Source organism: Gadus chalcogrammus, chromosome 8 (assembly GCF_026213295.1).
Source record: "Gadus chalcogrammus isolate NIFS_2021 chromosome 8, NIFS_Gcha_1.0, whole genome shotgun sequence".
NCBI classification, from domain to species: domain Eukaryota; kingdom Metazoa; phylum Chordata; class Actinopteri; order Gadiformes; family Gadidae; genus Gadus; species Gadus chalcogrammus.
Genome location: NC_079419.1, coordinates 10,159,377 through 10,176,219, shown reverse-complemented (window position 1 = coordinate 10,176,219; position 16,843 = coordinate 10,159,377). Strand labels below are relative to the sequence as shown.

At 49.2% G+C, this 16,843-nt stretch overlaps 1 protein-coding gene across 3 annotated transcripts in view; it reads right to left on the bottom strand.

Moving 5' to 3' along the window:
• Positions 1-16,208, bottom strand: part of pard3ab (par-3 family cell polarity regulator alpha, b) — a 109,824-nt gene extending 93,616 nt beyond the window's left edge. For all 3 annotated transcript variants that reach the window (XM_056596103.1, XM_056596105.1, XM_056596104.1), the window contains exon 1: positions 15,769-16,208. In XM_056596103.1, the coding sequence (XP_056452078.1) occupies positions 15,769-15,888 (120 nt within the window). In that variant the 5' untranslated portion in view covers positions 15,889-16,208. The remainder of the gene's footprint in view (positions 1-15,768) is intronic.
• Positions 16,209-16,843: the final 635 nt, after the last annotated feature.

The following is a 16,843-nucleotide window of genomic DNA, read 5'->3' as shown; positions in this document are numbered from 1 at the left end:
CTTTACAATACTGCCTCACATTCACCCATTCATACAAACATTCACACACCAACAGCGGTGTCAACCATGCAAGGCGTCAGCCAGCTCGTCGGGAGCAGTCAGGGTGAGGCGTCTTGCTCAGGGACACCTCGACACTCGAAATAGCAACCTTGCGGTTACCAGCCAACCCGCTCTAACCCCTGAGCCACAGGCCGCCTGTGTGTGCGCGTGTGCGTGTGTGTGTTTTTTAAATTGCTTTCTGTCCTCTCACAGGCTTTAGAGTTGATCAGTCTCTCTCTTTCTCCAGCGTGACCCAATATTACACAAAACTCTCACCAACCCATCAAAACATCTCCTCCATCACCACCTCCACCCTCTACTCCACCCTCTCCTCCACCCTCTCCTCCACCCTCTCCTCCTCCTCGCTGTTTCTCTCAGACTGAGTCCCCCCACGGTCTGGTCCAGCATCCCCCCTCCCTACAGGGCCAGAACCCCGGCCAGAATCCCAGGAAACTAGTGACCTTGGGGGGAGAAATGAGGGAGAACTGAGCGAGAACGGGCGGCTGACCCAGGCCAGAGCGACCCGCCCCCGCCCACAACAATGCTCCTTCTCACGGGGAACCGGCCTATCAGATCTACCGTAGGTTCCAGGGCGAGGGTGGAACGCCGTTTAAATAACCAAAGACCTGGGTGGGTCTGGTCCTGGAAAACACGGGGAACCACCAGACCTATGGAGCTCCACCAGAGGTCCAGCGGCCTCGGTGTTCAGGGCATAGGAGGAGACCCACCAGACCAGACCTCTCCCCCAGGTCCTGGTCTCCAGTGGTCTCTGTGTTCAGGGAACAGACGGAGGACCACCAGACCAGACCTCTCCCCCAGGTCCTGGTCTCCAGTGGTCTCTGTGTTCAGGGAACAGACGGAGGACCACCAGACCAGACCTCTCCCCCAGGTCCTGAAGCCCACGGTCTCTGTGTGTGTCCACGGTACAGAAGTGGATGCTAGGTGTGATGTGCGGCCCGTGGTGTGAATCAGCCGTGCCTGTGCAGGCCGGACGGAGGAGGAGGAGTTGATGGAGGAGAAGGGAGAGGAAGAGAAGAAGTTGATGGAGGAGGAAAGTTAGAGGAGTAGGTACAGCAGAAGTTAGGTCCTAAAGAACTGCTGAGTCTGCATGTTGACTCCATTAAACTTTAATGATGCATGCTAAACTGCACGAGGCGTATCTAGGTATATTTAGCCTTTTCCTTCCCCATTTGTATTTTTATCTTGATTGAATGCTGGCATCTACAGCGGGTTGAATTCCTTCACGTACGTTTGTTCTTTGAAAACAACCGTTTCTTATACCAACCGAAACATCTTCCGCACAAACGCGCACACACACACACACACACACACACACACACACACACACACACACACACACACACACACACACACACACACACACACACACACACACACACACACACCATTGTCTGATGTCCAGTCTGAAGCTGTGATCTTCCCAGGCTGGCTACTCTTTAACCCGGGCTGAAGGCCGTTTCGATACGGGGTAAACACACAGAGAACGGGGCCTGTAGTGGGGACCGGCCCGTCCTTCTGGAACATGAGACCACCAGGGCTACATTCCTGGGTTCTAGAACTCATACCGCTGCTGTTACCCTGACTCCGACGTTAAAACACTTCAGAGAACACTGAACGGGTAAAACTGTAAATTTTTTTGTTTTTGTACAAGACAATATTTGACCGAACCATTTTAATTTTAGAATAAATCCGGTGTGGGAGGGACCTGTCACCAGAGCTATAAGAGTCAGGTGCTAACGCGGTTAGCTGGTTAATGCTAGCAGTCTTTAACCTTCATCTGCCTGGCCGTCGCAGATGACCAGCGTTTGTTCCTCCGTTTGATTCAAAAGGCATTCATTAAAAGAACCACGGCCCAGGACCCGAGGAGACAGCAGACTCTGCGTCAAGCAGACCCTTCGAGGCATTCGGGATCAGGGTGGCAATCCACAGAACCGGATTTGTAAACAAAATTCGATAAACCATGACACAAAACGGTGAGAGTCCAGAACTTCTAGAACAACCTAGAACACTTCCAGCCCGGCAGCTCTCAATCTCATCAACACGCACTGATAACACCTTATCAGCCCTAATGGCCCCAGCCCTCTAATCCTGCACTGATAAACAGCATTAGACAGGGTCATTCCTCCCCTTAGCACCGGGGGCAGTGCAGCGCAGCTCCACCCAGACCGGCCTGTCGGTCGCTTGGTTTACAGTTATATTAGAGTAACCTGCATTAGAAAGGACCAATCTAATCTAATCCAGCCAAGGTATCAACAGCAGCTCAGTAGAGTGTGTTTATCTTGATCTACGAGTGCTTTGTCAACGGTCGTAACCTTTCTGGGGGCCTTTACAGGGTTCAGTTATAAACTCCTACCACCACCTTCTTTAATACCACGAATTAAACAATACACTCCTCAAGTTCTTCTGGAGCTAATTGGTTTATTTTTAGGTTAAGGAGAGCAGAACATTCATGAGGGAAGACCTCAGAAGACTGCTTGAGTCATACAATATTTTCCAGGTTTGGTTTACGTCAGCACAAAATACAACAAACGCTGTTATTTAAAACATTAACCAGGTTATGGGGTTATATTTGCGCTTTTACTTTGAAATGGTCAGGAGAAAAGTCCACAGAAACTACTCAGGCCTGGTCTTGACCTCCAGCTGAGACATGACCTTCCCAGATGAGCACATGACGGGAGGAGCGTGAGGAAGAAAAAGGGCGGCTTAAAATTTTCACAGGAACAAAGAACCCAGCTGTGCTGTACTGGTCCAAATAGTCTACAATCTCCGGTGCGCTGGCCTGCAGCTCCCCCTAGGGGCGTGGAGGAGGGCGGCACATTAAAGCTCCTTTCATTTAACAGACAGACAGACAGACAGACAGACAGACAGACAGACAGACAGACAGACAGACAGAGATACCATGGATCTTGAGAAAGAGAGGAGGCCTAATAACAGATAATGATGCGTTAAAGGAGTCCCCACTTTACACCACCCATTACTTTCTGAACTTCAAGCGTTTATAAAAGTGGCCCAAGTCACATGACCACTTAACATGGCCCCCGAAGCAAGCATCAGCACATAGCATTACAGCCTAGCATCACCACGCAGCATGAACCCCTAGCATCACCATGTAGCATTACAACCTGGTGGCACCTCTCTGACACGACTAAACCTGCAAGTTTAACTGCTGAAGGCTATGTCAGTCAGTCAGCCATTGTTTATTTGCAGAGCTTCTATATGTGCATGTCCCTCACACAATACGCGTCACCACAGGGTGCACGGCCGTGTGGTGTGTGTGCGTCCCTGGTGTTATGAACACGGAAACACGATCCCTGCGTCTCCCGTCACCGACGGCCTCATCCATTATAGGCACGGCGGTAGGGGGGCACTGTCGGTTCAGCGCACCGGGTCGCCCCAACACCAGATTAATTTCTCGGTACTGTTTAATGGGACGATTATTGTCCCATATTCACGCAACGCAAGGGGGTTACGGCCCCCTTACGTCCTTGCGGACCCTCTTTGCGTCCACCACAAGGGCCTGACGGGCGGCTCCCAAAAATTGTAACCTTCTGTCAAGGCGACGCAGAAGCAAGGGCTGTGATTGGTCTGCTTACTAAAACCCGGCACAGAACCAAAACAGGTTCACGACTGCGTCACGAACGCAGGGGTCATTGCGTTGCGTCGACGTGGAAACATAATCAGCCCTTAACCCCTACCTGCTCCTTAATGACCCGTCTCTGTACTGTCTTACCCCTACCTGCTCCTTAATGACCTGTCTCTGTACTGTCTAACCCCTACCTGCTCCTTAATGAGCTGTGTCTGAACTGTCTAACCCCTACCTGCTCCTGGATGCATGACAATAAAAAACAGATCACTGTACACCTCTTCAACACACCTGGGATAAAAGTGTTGACAGAGCAGTGTTCAGGTGCCCAGGTGTGTGAGAGGAGAAGACGAGAGGAGAGCTCAGAGCGTTCAGATGTTCAGGTTCCCAGGTGTGTGAGAGGGGGGAGCGTTCAGGTGTTGAGGTTCCCAGGTGTGTGAGAGGGAGGGGGGGGGGGGGGGGGGGGGTCTGACAAATGGCTTGACAAAGGTCTGACAAATGGCTTGAATGAAAGATGGGCCGATCGTCAGTGATTGAAAACTTCCTGAAGATTTCAACACTGCGAACCACATCAACATCAGGGTTCATCTGCTTCCTGTTCGGTTTATGGTGGGAGGCAGTTCCGAATGAATGAAGAACCCTTTTCAGAATTTCCTTTGAAGTTAACAGAATACACAACTGTTACGGTGTCTAACAAACATATAATCAGCAGCCTTTGGACAACCCAACATAAATACAGACGACAGGGTTTTGGGGGAAAACAATGCTTTATGGTTGACAAGGATCGTAAGGTTTCGTACAAGTGAAACCAGTAACAGCAACCAAAAAAAACCCTGTCTGCAGAAAAGGCCTAGTTGATTACCACATAACAGAAAGGGAAAAACGCAAAGGAAAAATCTCACGCTAACTGCCTTGGAGGTTCAGCTTATCTAACTTCCGTGCCCAACAGCGGACAAAATAAAACAGTGGAAGCTATATAGCTATGATATTTTTAACAGAATTGACAAAAGGTACAAGTGTGCCAGCGTCTGTGCTCAGATGAGAGAGAGAGAGCCACCATCTTCCACTTGGCTTTATATTTGTGGGGGCGGCGCCAACAATCAGGGCGAGCCAACCAGCAACCTGCAGCCACAAGGCTCCGCCTCCAGGAGGTGATTGAAATGATTTAGTTCAGAAGGCAAAAGCAAGACATTAGTGCAAAACAAACAAAAAACAGCACAAGAACCAGCACTACCACGTAACAACAACAGAGAAAGACAGTTTCTGATCTCCCCTCTCTGTCAGTGTGTTTGTGAGACTGAGAGTGTGTTCTGTGTGTCGGCTAACACACCGTGCTACAGAACTTCGTCTGACTGAACAAGCAGTCGCAGGACGGACGATGTGCGGCAGGACAGACACAGGCTGGAATAAGATCACGCTTGTACAAGCTTTTCATGTTTAATTTTCCAAAGACAACACCCGACACCCACAGCCGCTGGACGCTACACCCGGATGTTTTTACAGAGATCCCCGTCGCTCAGACCGTCTCACTGGCCCATTCAGTATCAGAGACCCAAGACACACTTGTTCAGAGTTCACCTAGACTCGGTCTGCATAGCCTCCCACCGTTACGCACTTATTGTGTGTTGTATGTCCTAGCACTTAAATGTAGTAATTATCATCATGTAGAATCGTATCCTAGCTGTCTTTGTTGTGTACGGGGAATGGGTTAACCTAGTGAATTTTAGTGCTTGGGACTTGGTTCTATTAACTTCTTTACTTTACCGGCGACAGCCATATATTGTTCCTCCTTCTCCTCACAAATGTTATAACTGTAAGTTGCTTTGGATAAAAGCGTTTGCTAAATGCCCTGAATGTAAATGTAATCTAACTGTTCCAACTCTGAATCAGTAAAAGCCGATGCTGCAGAACTTCGGATTAGAGAGTCTATGGACGACGTCCTCCGCATACTGATTTGAATCGATCCGATTTCCAGAAAACATCCCAGACAAAGTCAGCATCTGGAAGGCAGAGGCAGACTGGTTCTGCCTCCTCCCTAGGTCTCCTCCTCCACCCTTCAGCTGGCTTTACCCTCGCTCTGTAGAAAGTGGAGGCTTCCCATTTGTTCGGTGACAAGCTGCCACAATAAAAGACACCAGATCCCAAGGTGCACCTCACCCCTTCCCAGAGAGCTGTCACTGCCACCTCGAGACGGCAGGACGTCCTGTCTGTCATCAGAGGACCCGGGAGGCGGGAACAAGTCTGAACACGCTCAAGGACCGGTGTGAACTGGATCCACCAAGCCTTCAGTCCTGGGGCTAAGGCCCACCTGATGACACAAGTATAGATCCAGATAGCATGGAACTACAAGGTAAAGTTGTGGTATAGTGTCATAGAAATTGAGACTAGAAGGTGTAGATGTACAGTTTGCACACCGTATAGGTCTAGCATAGATAGATAAGTACTTCATTAATACCAGACAGGACATTTGGGAGTTGAAGATGGTATAGAGGCAAATGGTATATATCTGGATGATATAGAGAGTATAGCTATCGCAGAGCGGCCGGTGCAAAAAGGAGATTTTACCAGATTCTGGATACTGTGTCTCCCAACATCAAGAACCAACATGTCAGGCGCACACACACCAGTGAGTCACTCATCCCAGTGTTCAAGCAGCAGGAAGCCACACACACACACACACACACACACACACACACACACACACACACACACACACACACACACACACACACACACACACACACACACACACACACACACACACACACACACACACACACCACCCCCCCCATGTTGTGCGTCATTAGCATGTTATAAGTGGGATGGAGCTATGTCAACTCATGCTACTGCAGGCAGACAGACAGACAGACGGACAGAAACAGAGACCAACAGGCAGGCTAACAGTCAGACAGACAAAAACAGAGACATAGGAACACAAACAGACAGGTGGACAGACACCTGGGACGCTAACGCATGAAGACCGACAGACAGAAGCATACACAGACATAAACTGAAACAGACAGACAAAGAAACAGACAGGCAAGCAGGCAGACAGAAAAACACAACACAGACAGACATCCAAGCAGACAGTGAGACGGACAGGGAGCCATGGAGAGACAGGCAGAGAAACAGGGCCCTGACTCTAGCGGCTACGGTAGACCACATGCTAGGGCCTGTTAGCTCTGATCTATAGCTGGGGTGGAGGAGCTAAGACTTGGAGGGTGGTCTTCTGGTGAGCTCCGTGTTCCTCTTCTAGAGAACGTGAGCAGCAGAAGCCCGTTCTTGAAGGGGTCTGTCCGTGTAGATGATAAACGCCGGCAGCATGCAGAGAGCTCCAGGTCATGCGTTAGCATTAGCTCGCTAACGTGTCAAACGCGACAATAGAGACCTCAGACTGCTGGTTGCTATAACACCGTACCGACCAAGGGGGGAACCAGTCTAAACCCAGTGGTGTCACCACATACACAGACAGGGTCTAATTAAATACTACTGCACACACACACACACACACACACACACACACACACACACACACACACACACACACACACACACACACACACACACACACACACACACACACACACACACACACACACACACACACACACACACACACACACACACACACACACACACACAGTTCTGCCACATCTGTCCGGCCGTGACACAACAGGACACTAACCCAGACTCGACCACTAATCCCCCCACTGATAATATATCTCCTCACACACACCACAACACCCCCAGACCAGAGGACTCATACACGCTGAACACAACACAGCTTAATCATACTTTCGTTTGGGAATAAATCGAGTTACAAAAAATACTAAATGGGTGTATTCTACCACCAGCTCAGGAGAAGCAGGTAAGAATATCAAAAGGTAAACTAACAGAGCAATATGCTGATCAGTGAGGACATACCATACCTCAAGACGTACTCTAGTAATCCCAGACAGGACCTGTCTGGGATCTGACACTAACAACCTTAGAGGCACACAACTGTAACCATGGACCCAGGAGAGACCTCTCAGCCGGAGAGGAGAGGAGGTATGTAAATGTGGGTCAGACGTGGGGTGAGCGAGGGGCCAAAGCCAGGGCCACAGTTTGGACCCAGAGACCACCCCCCCCCCCCCCCCCCCCCCCCCCACTAGCCTCTACAGGAGCCGGTGTTCATCAGTCACAGCCCGGCGGGCCGCGCTATCTTTAGAACACAAAGCCTCATCAGCCAAAGTAGTGCATCCATTTTTAAAGGGACATCCGACGTGATTAAACCATGTCACAAGTCGTCACCCACTCTGCGCTCCTCTTTCCCATTCCCTCTCCTCTCCTCCTCTGTCCACTCTCTCTCCCCTCTCTCCACTGCCCTCTCTCTCCTCTCTCTCCCCTCTCTCCACTGCCCTCTCTCTCCCCTCTCTCCACTGCCCTCTCTCTCCTCTCTCTCCCCTCTCTCCACTGCCCTCTCTCTCCCCTCTCTCCACTGCCCTCTCTCTCCTCTCTCTCCCCTCTCTCCACTGCCCTCTCTCCTTCCCTCTCGCCTTTATCCTCTTCTCTCTCCCCAACAAGGAAAACCCGGCCAGAGAGAGAGAGAGTGCCTGCTCACTCATTATAGAAGATCAGTAGATAAGAGCTCATCAAGTCCCCAGAGAAGCTCTGCTGTCACATGACACACGATAGAGACAGGAATCAGAGAATACAAATGACTATATAATATATATTAAACTGAACACGGCTACGGGTTGACCCTAATGAAGAAAGTGGATTCATAAAAGCAATATTAATGAAACGCATCCCATGTTTTCTTCAAACATCGCTCACACATTGTTTGGCGTCTTTTCTTAAAATATTAATATCGAATCACAAAGGAAATATCTCGACATCTTGAGAACCATTTCGTAATCCCTTATTAAAAGCCCTCTGTGCTGCTGGGTTGACGCTCATATCAGCACTGCCAATCTATTTGAGATGTTATGACATCTGATATGATGCATGATATTATTATACTGGGTCGTTCCGCCCAGCCACAAGAACTTTCCTAATTCCTACCCCACCCTTCTTCAGAGATACAGTCTGAACATCCAGTGATATGGCTGGTTAAAAGCATTCTAAAAGGCTTCTTAAACGCCTTCTAAAAAGGCTTCTTAACCTCCCGATGGACGGTCCTTGCACTTCTACAACATTCCTGCTCCAGGATACCGACTGGGATAATGTATTGATCTGTGATGCTCCAGGGTGCGGACCGGGATAATGTATCGATCCTTGATACTCCAGGCTACGCTTTGGGATAATGTATTGATCCTTGATACTCCAGGCTACGCTTTGGGATAATGTATTGATCCCTGATGCTCCGGGGCTGTGGTCGATATCAGCCGAGGTGATACTGCTGAGCAGGCCTCCAAGGACCCTGCGGTGTCTGCACCTCTTACCGCTGACGGGGGAACCATCACAAGCTTGTTATTGTGTTGTTGTTGTTGTTGTTGTTGTCGTCTATAGAAGACCATGCTAAAAGGGACATGCTGGTCTGATCCAACTTTACTTCAAATCCTCAGTCCTTGGGCTATGGCCCACCTGACGACATAAATATAGATCCAGATAGCATAGCTTCAAGGTAAAGTTGTGGTATAGTGTCATAGAAATTGAGAGTAGAAGTTGTAGATGTACACCGTGTAGGTCTAGATAGCATAGATAAGTATTTCATTAATACCCGACAGGACATTTGGGAGTTGAAGATGGTATAGAGGCAAATAGTATAGATCTGGATGATAAAGAGCACAACCGGGCATATCGCTAGATCACTCTCTCCCCCTCTCTTGCACCAAAACCCATGTAACCCATGTAAATGTAGCCTATCTAGCTAGCCCTAGCCCATCTAGCTAGCCCTAGCTTATCTATCTAGCACTAACCCTAGCCCATCTATCTAGCCCCAACCCCATCCTACCAAGCCAGCCCTAACCCCAGCCTCTCTAGCTAGCCTAGCACTAGCTTAGCCCCTTTGCCCCCTGAGTGGGGGATCCCCAGCCACACCAGAGGAAGGAGCTGTAGGAGGAATACCAACGAGGAGAACAGTCTCTGGTCTGTTCGCCGGCCACGCCGGAGCTCCACAATAGCTGTATACATTCTGGCTCAGAGGAAAACTACTTGAAAACAAGACTATGGTGTATTATTCAGGGCTCAAAACCAACGATTCGTGTTCATGTTGTTGTTGAATAAGTGGAGGCCTGATGTGACTATCTCTTCACCAGCAGTGGAACAGCGGTTAGCTGTCTCACACCTTAGCACCACAGCATGCAGCCACAGACTGACATCCATCCAGATCAATATTCCACCCTTTGTAAGAAGATGGAACATAATTCACGTGGCACTCTTGAAGGTGCAGGATTTACTTTCAGGGCATTGAGCAGACGCGTTTAACCAAAGCGACTTTCAATAAGTAAATTTTTCAAAAGAAATAGAAGTAACCAAGTGCCAAGCATCAACAATCGCTAGGTTAACCCATTCCCCGTATACAAAAAAGATAGCTAGGATAAGATGCTACACAGTAGTTAGGATAAGATGCTACACAGTGCTCAGTACTAAAGATAGTTAGGATAAAATGCTACACAATTCTAAGTACTATTTTCAACATAAAAATATGTTTTTGGGTGGTTCAGGACTTAAATAAATGGACAGAATTTAACAACAACTACAACTGTATGCTTTCCCAGCATGCAGGCCGGCCCAACAGTAGAGTTACACAACACCACCCTCAGGGGACATGTGGAGTATGTAACCCACTTCATCCTCTGGATGTTTCAAAGGGAATGGTACAGGACATAAAGAAAACCTAAATATACAGAGACGGCTTTACATCGTATAGATAGATAAACAGTATACACACACAGAGAAACAGCGAGAGAACTATAGTGAAACATGGAGACGGCAGAGACGGAAACCGTTGGACAATTTCCCTTCCCTCCATCACCTCCTTGCTGCTCAGTTTACATTGAGCCAAGCTCTGTTTACTGGAGCCGGGCCTACAGCTAAACAGACCGCCCCCCCCCCACCTCAAGAACATATAAACACCTCCTCTCTACACCGCGCTGCTCAGCGCTGGCTGTTGGGGACCTCCGGAGTCCCAAGGAACGTCGACAAGTGGTCCTCATTGTCAGCCATTAACCCCACCCCCAAAGCGACATCACAAGTGGGAGGGTCCGCCCAGATGTGCGGGGGATAGTTAAGTTGCACAGTCCACAAAATCGGATCTGTCAGGCCTTATAATACTGGCATCAGATCTAGCAAAGAACAAACAACACGGTTGGAATGTCATTCAACTGTTTCTTTGAGCTTTAACAGCCAACTAGCTAGCTGGATCACAGCTAGTTGGCTAGCTTACGCAGGCCCGTTCATGACGCCCTTCTTGCCATGCAACATGTGTCCCAGCTCCATGCACATCGTCAGGGTTGCCCACTCTCTGTGCCAGGGTCCTGGTCATCAGTTTAGCACCTCAACCACTGAGACCAGCTGTCCGGAAGAGCTACAATTAAGACCAGAAGAAGCCGGCCAAGCTCTCAGCGGGCAGGCAGGGCACCCTGCTGGACCGCTGTTGGCATGGCGAGACGTCCAAACCTTCCTTCAGTGTTTCTGTCGCATAATTACAACATCCGTGGCAGTCTGCCCAGTTTGTGACAACATGGCCCGCAACGGTTCGACACTGCATATGTTAATCAAACGTGAGGCATCAATAGCTTATGCTAATGAGACGTGTTTATTAAACCCAGTATGCGGCGTCTAAGGTAGTGCTAATTTAATATGCTAATCAATATGTTGTCAATGGTTTAGGCTAACAGCGTTTTGAATATCAATAGGGAATGGTATTACTACACTGATTTTTAAGACCATACTAGCTAGCTTTTAAAAATAACATCTACACAGACTGGTTTGCGAGCACTCATTGACAGCCAGGCTCTCTGAATGAGATCCAGCTCAACTGGAGCAGGGCCGAGTCCACGGGGAGGCCTGGGGTGGCCCCCTCCCCGCCAAAAAATAACTGGATTGACAACCCTGAGTGCACATCTTTTAAATGTGCCATTCAAATAATAGGAGTTCCCTCTGTAAACATTCTCTGCATCGCTTTACATAGCTGGGTGCTGCTGTCTGGTAGTGTATGTGTAAAAGGTATTTGTCACTGACAAGTCAGAGACGTCTGCGGAGGTCTTATCAGCCGTAGCAGGGTTTAAGTTCTTGCTTAGGGCCACTGATCCCAGTAAAGCATGGACCCAAAAAGGCTCTCACGGTTGACCCAGTCTGTGACCAGTGCTGTCGGCCCCAATGCTCCTCAAGTACTCTTGTTAGATTAAGACTCCTGCCCCTGCCCTTGGGCAAGGCATTCGACCTGGATCTGTTCTGCAGGCGCTGGCTACAGAGATGCCTTCAAAGAGGAATTGAGTTAGTTGTGTTTGACCGTGGGTCGCATTGTTGTCCAGGCAGGACAATCATCGCTAGGACAACACCCGTATACCATTATTAAAAAGAGAGATTAAAAAGAGAGCGATTCCGGTTTCTCCCAGTCATCTGACATCTGTCATCGCCGTGGCTACAGCCACAACACGTCACCTTTCACAATAACGACTCCTTAGCTCCAGTGTCACATAGCACAATAAAAGCGTCTTTGTCCTCTGCATTTTCTTGGATGCCTTGCCGCTCTCAGGGGTCAAGTACGGGGGTCAAACAGTGTGGCAGTAAGGGGGTTAGACTCCCAGAGAGAAGAAACCCAAGTCTACCTCCCCCACCTGGGGACATTCTAGAGCGAGATGCTGAGCCTGTCCAGTTTTGGACACATTAACTGACGATATAGTTCACCTAGACCCTGCATAGCCTCCCTTCACCCCTCTTACGCACTTATTGTATGTTGTACGTCCTTGCACTTAAAAATAGTACTTGCATCGTGTAGCATATTATCATAGCTATCTTTGTTGTATACGTGGAATGGGTTAACCTCGCGATGGTACTTGGCTCTATGAAAATCCTTACTGTACCTACAGCGATATATTGTTTTTTGGTTTCTTCAGATGTGTGTCACCTGGACCTGGAACGGGGCAGCATGCTAGCCAACATACCCCTCGCCGACAGCTACCTATCCAGCTAACTCTTTTGCATGGAGATTCTATTTGTGGCAATGCCAAACCTCTCCCAGCTCAATACACTTTGTCTGGGCGGACCCTGGGTCTGCCGGGCCAGGCAGCACATGGGATACCCTGATGAGGCCCGTCCGGCCACAGCTGATGTGTCTGCGCTCTGAGTTCTAACATATAATCAATGCTCTCTAGTCATTGATCAGACGCTTTCACCCCAAGCGACCCACGGTGAAGGAGTCTCTTCAACGTATGTCATTCTGGAAGAGGTAAGGCCTCCTGCTCAATGATGCAGACAGATAGACTGGGGTTCAAACCCAGAACCTTTTGGCTGAGAGTCATAAGTCCAGATGTTTGCGTCCAATCATTCAGTATGAACATAGATACACCTTAGTAATAATATGTTGTAATCTAATATGATAAAATAATGATGCATTCTTTATCCCAGGACGAGATGTGGCAGTACACTCTTCCTGCACCACCATAACACACAACCCAACACACAGGAAAACAAACAACGTCCGCTGATGAACAACAATGAACATAGCTGAGAATATCAGAGAGCCAGTGTGCTGTGCATGCTTCCACTGTGTAGATAATTAACCGGTGTGTGTGTGTGTGTGTGTGTGTGTGTGTGTGTGTGTGTGTGTGTGTGTGTGTGTGTGTGTGTGTGTGTGTGTGTGTGTGTGTGTGTGTGTGTGTGTGTGCGTGCGTGCTGTGTGTGTACTGTGTGCGTGTGTGTTACAGCAAAGGTCTTTCCCACTTCTCGCCTTGTCATTCCTGAGTTCTGCCTCAGCTCGGTATTTGTTTGGCATTCCTGGGGGGGGTGACCACACCGATACCAGCGCGGTATCGGAGCTCCTCATCACCATCCCCGGCGGGAACACCGCTTACGTCTTCCTGTCAGACGCCAGCTGATCTCCCAGCTCCTCCGCTTCCTGTGGAAGTCCGGACGGACATGAGACGCCCTCCTGTTGAACACACGGCGGCTAACACCACGCTGAGTCACGACCAGCGGTGTCGCCTTACTGCCTGCTCGAAGAAGGTGGAGCAGGGACATTAACACTCTGCTAGGCTAACCTGCCATCCCTAACCACCCTGCTACGCTAACCTGTCAGTCCCAACCACCAATGCTAAGCTATCCTAGCAACCACCCATCTGACCGGCTAAGCTAGCATCCCTCCCTCATCACCCAACTGAGCTCACCTAGCATCCCCAAACGCCCGGCTAAGCCTGATTAGCATTCCCAACCTGCTAACCTAGCACCTCCAAAACACCCAGCAATGCTAGCCTAGAATCTCCAACTTATCAGCTGAGATAACCTTGCATCTCCAAACAACCAGCTATGCTTCTATAGCATCCCAACACATTAAGCTAAGCTCACGTAGCATCTATGATGTAATATGAGATAACATCACTCACCATGGGCCAATTTTCCGAGCCTACGAGCCAGCCACACATACTGGTTGGCTAACCTGCATAACATGGGAATACGCTCCCATGTTGTGGGAGTACAGCTCCCCATGGACTAAGTAGTAGGCGATAACAAAGAACTGGGTTAGCATACTATGTTGCCAGGCAAACATGTACTATTCCTGGGATTATGCTGATTACAAGTCACTAGTTGCTCCTGTAGGACTGGATGCTGCCCTACTGGGACTGCCACATTGTTCAAACTGAGAGAGAACCCTTTTGGAAAGAGAAAACCCCCGAGTTCTTGTATGGTTGGTTCATGCTTACTGAGGCCTGGGAGACGGGTGTTTTCCTAGGGTCATCTCAACCCTGTCAGTTTGAAGTACCTACCCTGTGTCAGATCAACAGCTAGGTCTTTAAGGGACACCTACAACTTATGATCTGACCATCGCCTGTCCAAAATAATTTCCAACTGATTAGTGAGTTATAGGAATGGTTCAGCTCCCGCTGGTCATCATATAAATATGTGTTAGGAGGATTTCTGATCATTTATGCCTGTACACATGATCTGCAAGATGAGGATCTTACAATATAAGACCCCTGAGGTGTGGACGTCCCTAGCACGTCTTTTCTTCACAGACTCCAGAGAAGATTTGAAGATTTTTCCTCAGCTGCCTCGGGGATAAGAGCCGGACCGGCCCACTGCAGTATCCCATCCCGCCTCCAGGGCCTATTGTCCGGCCAAGGAGCACAACACAGCCAGTAGTTTAAAACAACAACCGCCATTAAAGTTTGAACTTCCATTTGACTATGTGGAGAGCCTTCGATGGTCAGGCTTTTGTTTTAAACCATCATCGATAACACAACCGGGGGTCTTTTTCTACTTCCACCGCACTACACCTTCTTGGAAATGGCGAACAACTCCTCGACTCATGAGCTCCTTACTGGTGGACCAGGAGTACCCTTTGTGTTACTGGTTCTCCAGACGCATGTAGTCTCAGAGAGCCCAACAGACCAGAGACCTACTGGTTATGAGCTCTGGGATCGGTCAGCACACACACATCCACCCCCCATTCCTCGTCCTGGGACCCAAACCGTCCCGGGACCCGGGGCTACCTCTAGGCGCTAACAGGCTAACGGGGGTCCCCGACTTCAGGGACCTCCGCCGGGTCTCAGACCAGGTCTACTGTAACTGGGGGGTCTACTGTAGCAGGGGGGCTTTGGGACTTTAGTAGAAGTAAAAGGACCACCATTGTCCCAGCCGGGTAGTGCCTGTAGCTCTGAGCGGTAAACAAACACACTTTTCCCCCGTATCGGATGATCCCAGACCGTATGGGACCGGGTGAACTACCGCCGGGTCCATGCCCTCCTCCTCCGGGCCAGAACACAGTGCTCCCCACGGAGCATAATGTGTGCGATGAAACAACCACACACATCTCCTCCTCTCTCTCTCTCTGTCTCTCCCCCTCGCTCTCTCCCCCTCTTAAGTTTGCGCCATGTTGCCCTCGGATGTCGCAACAGTGTTTCCATGTTTCCAGCGTCGCTCCAGCAGCCTAAACAAAAGCCGCAGAAGCCCAGGAGGGTCTCCGGGTCGGGTCTTACCTTGGCGATCGCCTTCTTGTACCTCATGACCGCCTGCTGGATCAGCGTGTGGACCTTAATGTTCCCATCCCCGCACGGCACGACCACCCGGGTCCGGCCGAAACACACCGTCACTTTCATGCTTCAGGATCCGAGTTCTGTGGCCCGGGATCGGAGTGGCACCGAGGAGGAGGAGGGCTCCGACGGAAAGAACAACAGGGACATGAATCTAATCCTCCGGGTTCGTATTCCTGTACAGCCCTCGAGAAGACCCGCCGCTAGAGCCCGAAGTGGTGGTCTTCCCCCCCGGACGACATTGTTGTGTGTTGTTTGGAGAGCCTTCGGTTTCAAGACCACCTGTTTAGCCGCTCTGTGGCTCCGTAGCCCGGCCTGCCTCTTGGCTCAGCTAAAGCCTGCGGGGGGTCAGGGGGAGGAGGCTGGGAGCTCGACTGGGACTCCCCGCTGTGGCCGACTTTGGTAATGTTTGGCGCGCAGGGATCAGATCCTCCATGCGTGGACTGGTCGATGAGGCTAAACGCCGAATGAAATCAAGTGATGTAAAATTGATTGTGGTGTCGGATGCACGGCGCACTGTAGCCGTGTGTGTGTGTGTGTGTGTGTGTGTGTGTGTGTGTGTGTGTGTGTGTGTGTGTGTGTGTGTGTGTGTGTGTGTGTGTGTGTGTGTGTGTGTGTGTGTGTGTGTGTGTGTGTGTACAGCATTTGAGGGAACATAGGCCTGCTTAAGTTGCAAACTCGCAGGATATCACTTTAAATTTGTTTTGTTTTAAGTGTAGATAACGTGATCACAGTAATAATAAATTAATAATATAAGGAGTAGGGATGATGACAAGATTATGACGACTCTTCTAATAATAAGATTAGGAGAGGTCTGATGGAAAATAATAAAATAAATGAAATATAATATTATATCTATTATTAATGGGCAATTTTTGGCTTGTAGTGGTGTAATAACATAATTAATCTATCTATCTATACATATGTATGTATATATATATAATATGTAATAATATAATTATTACATTAAACACCTCTTAATAACAACATTAAAAGTAACATTTCACTTTATCGGCCAAGA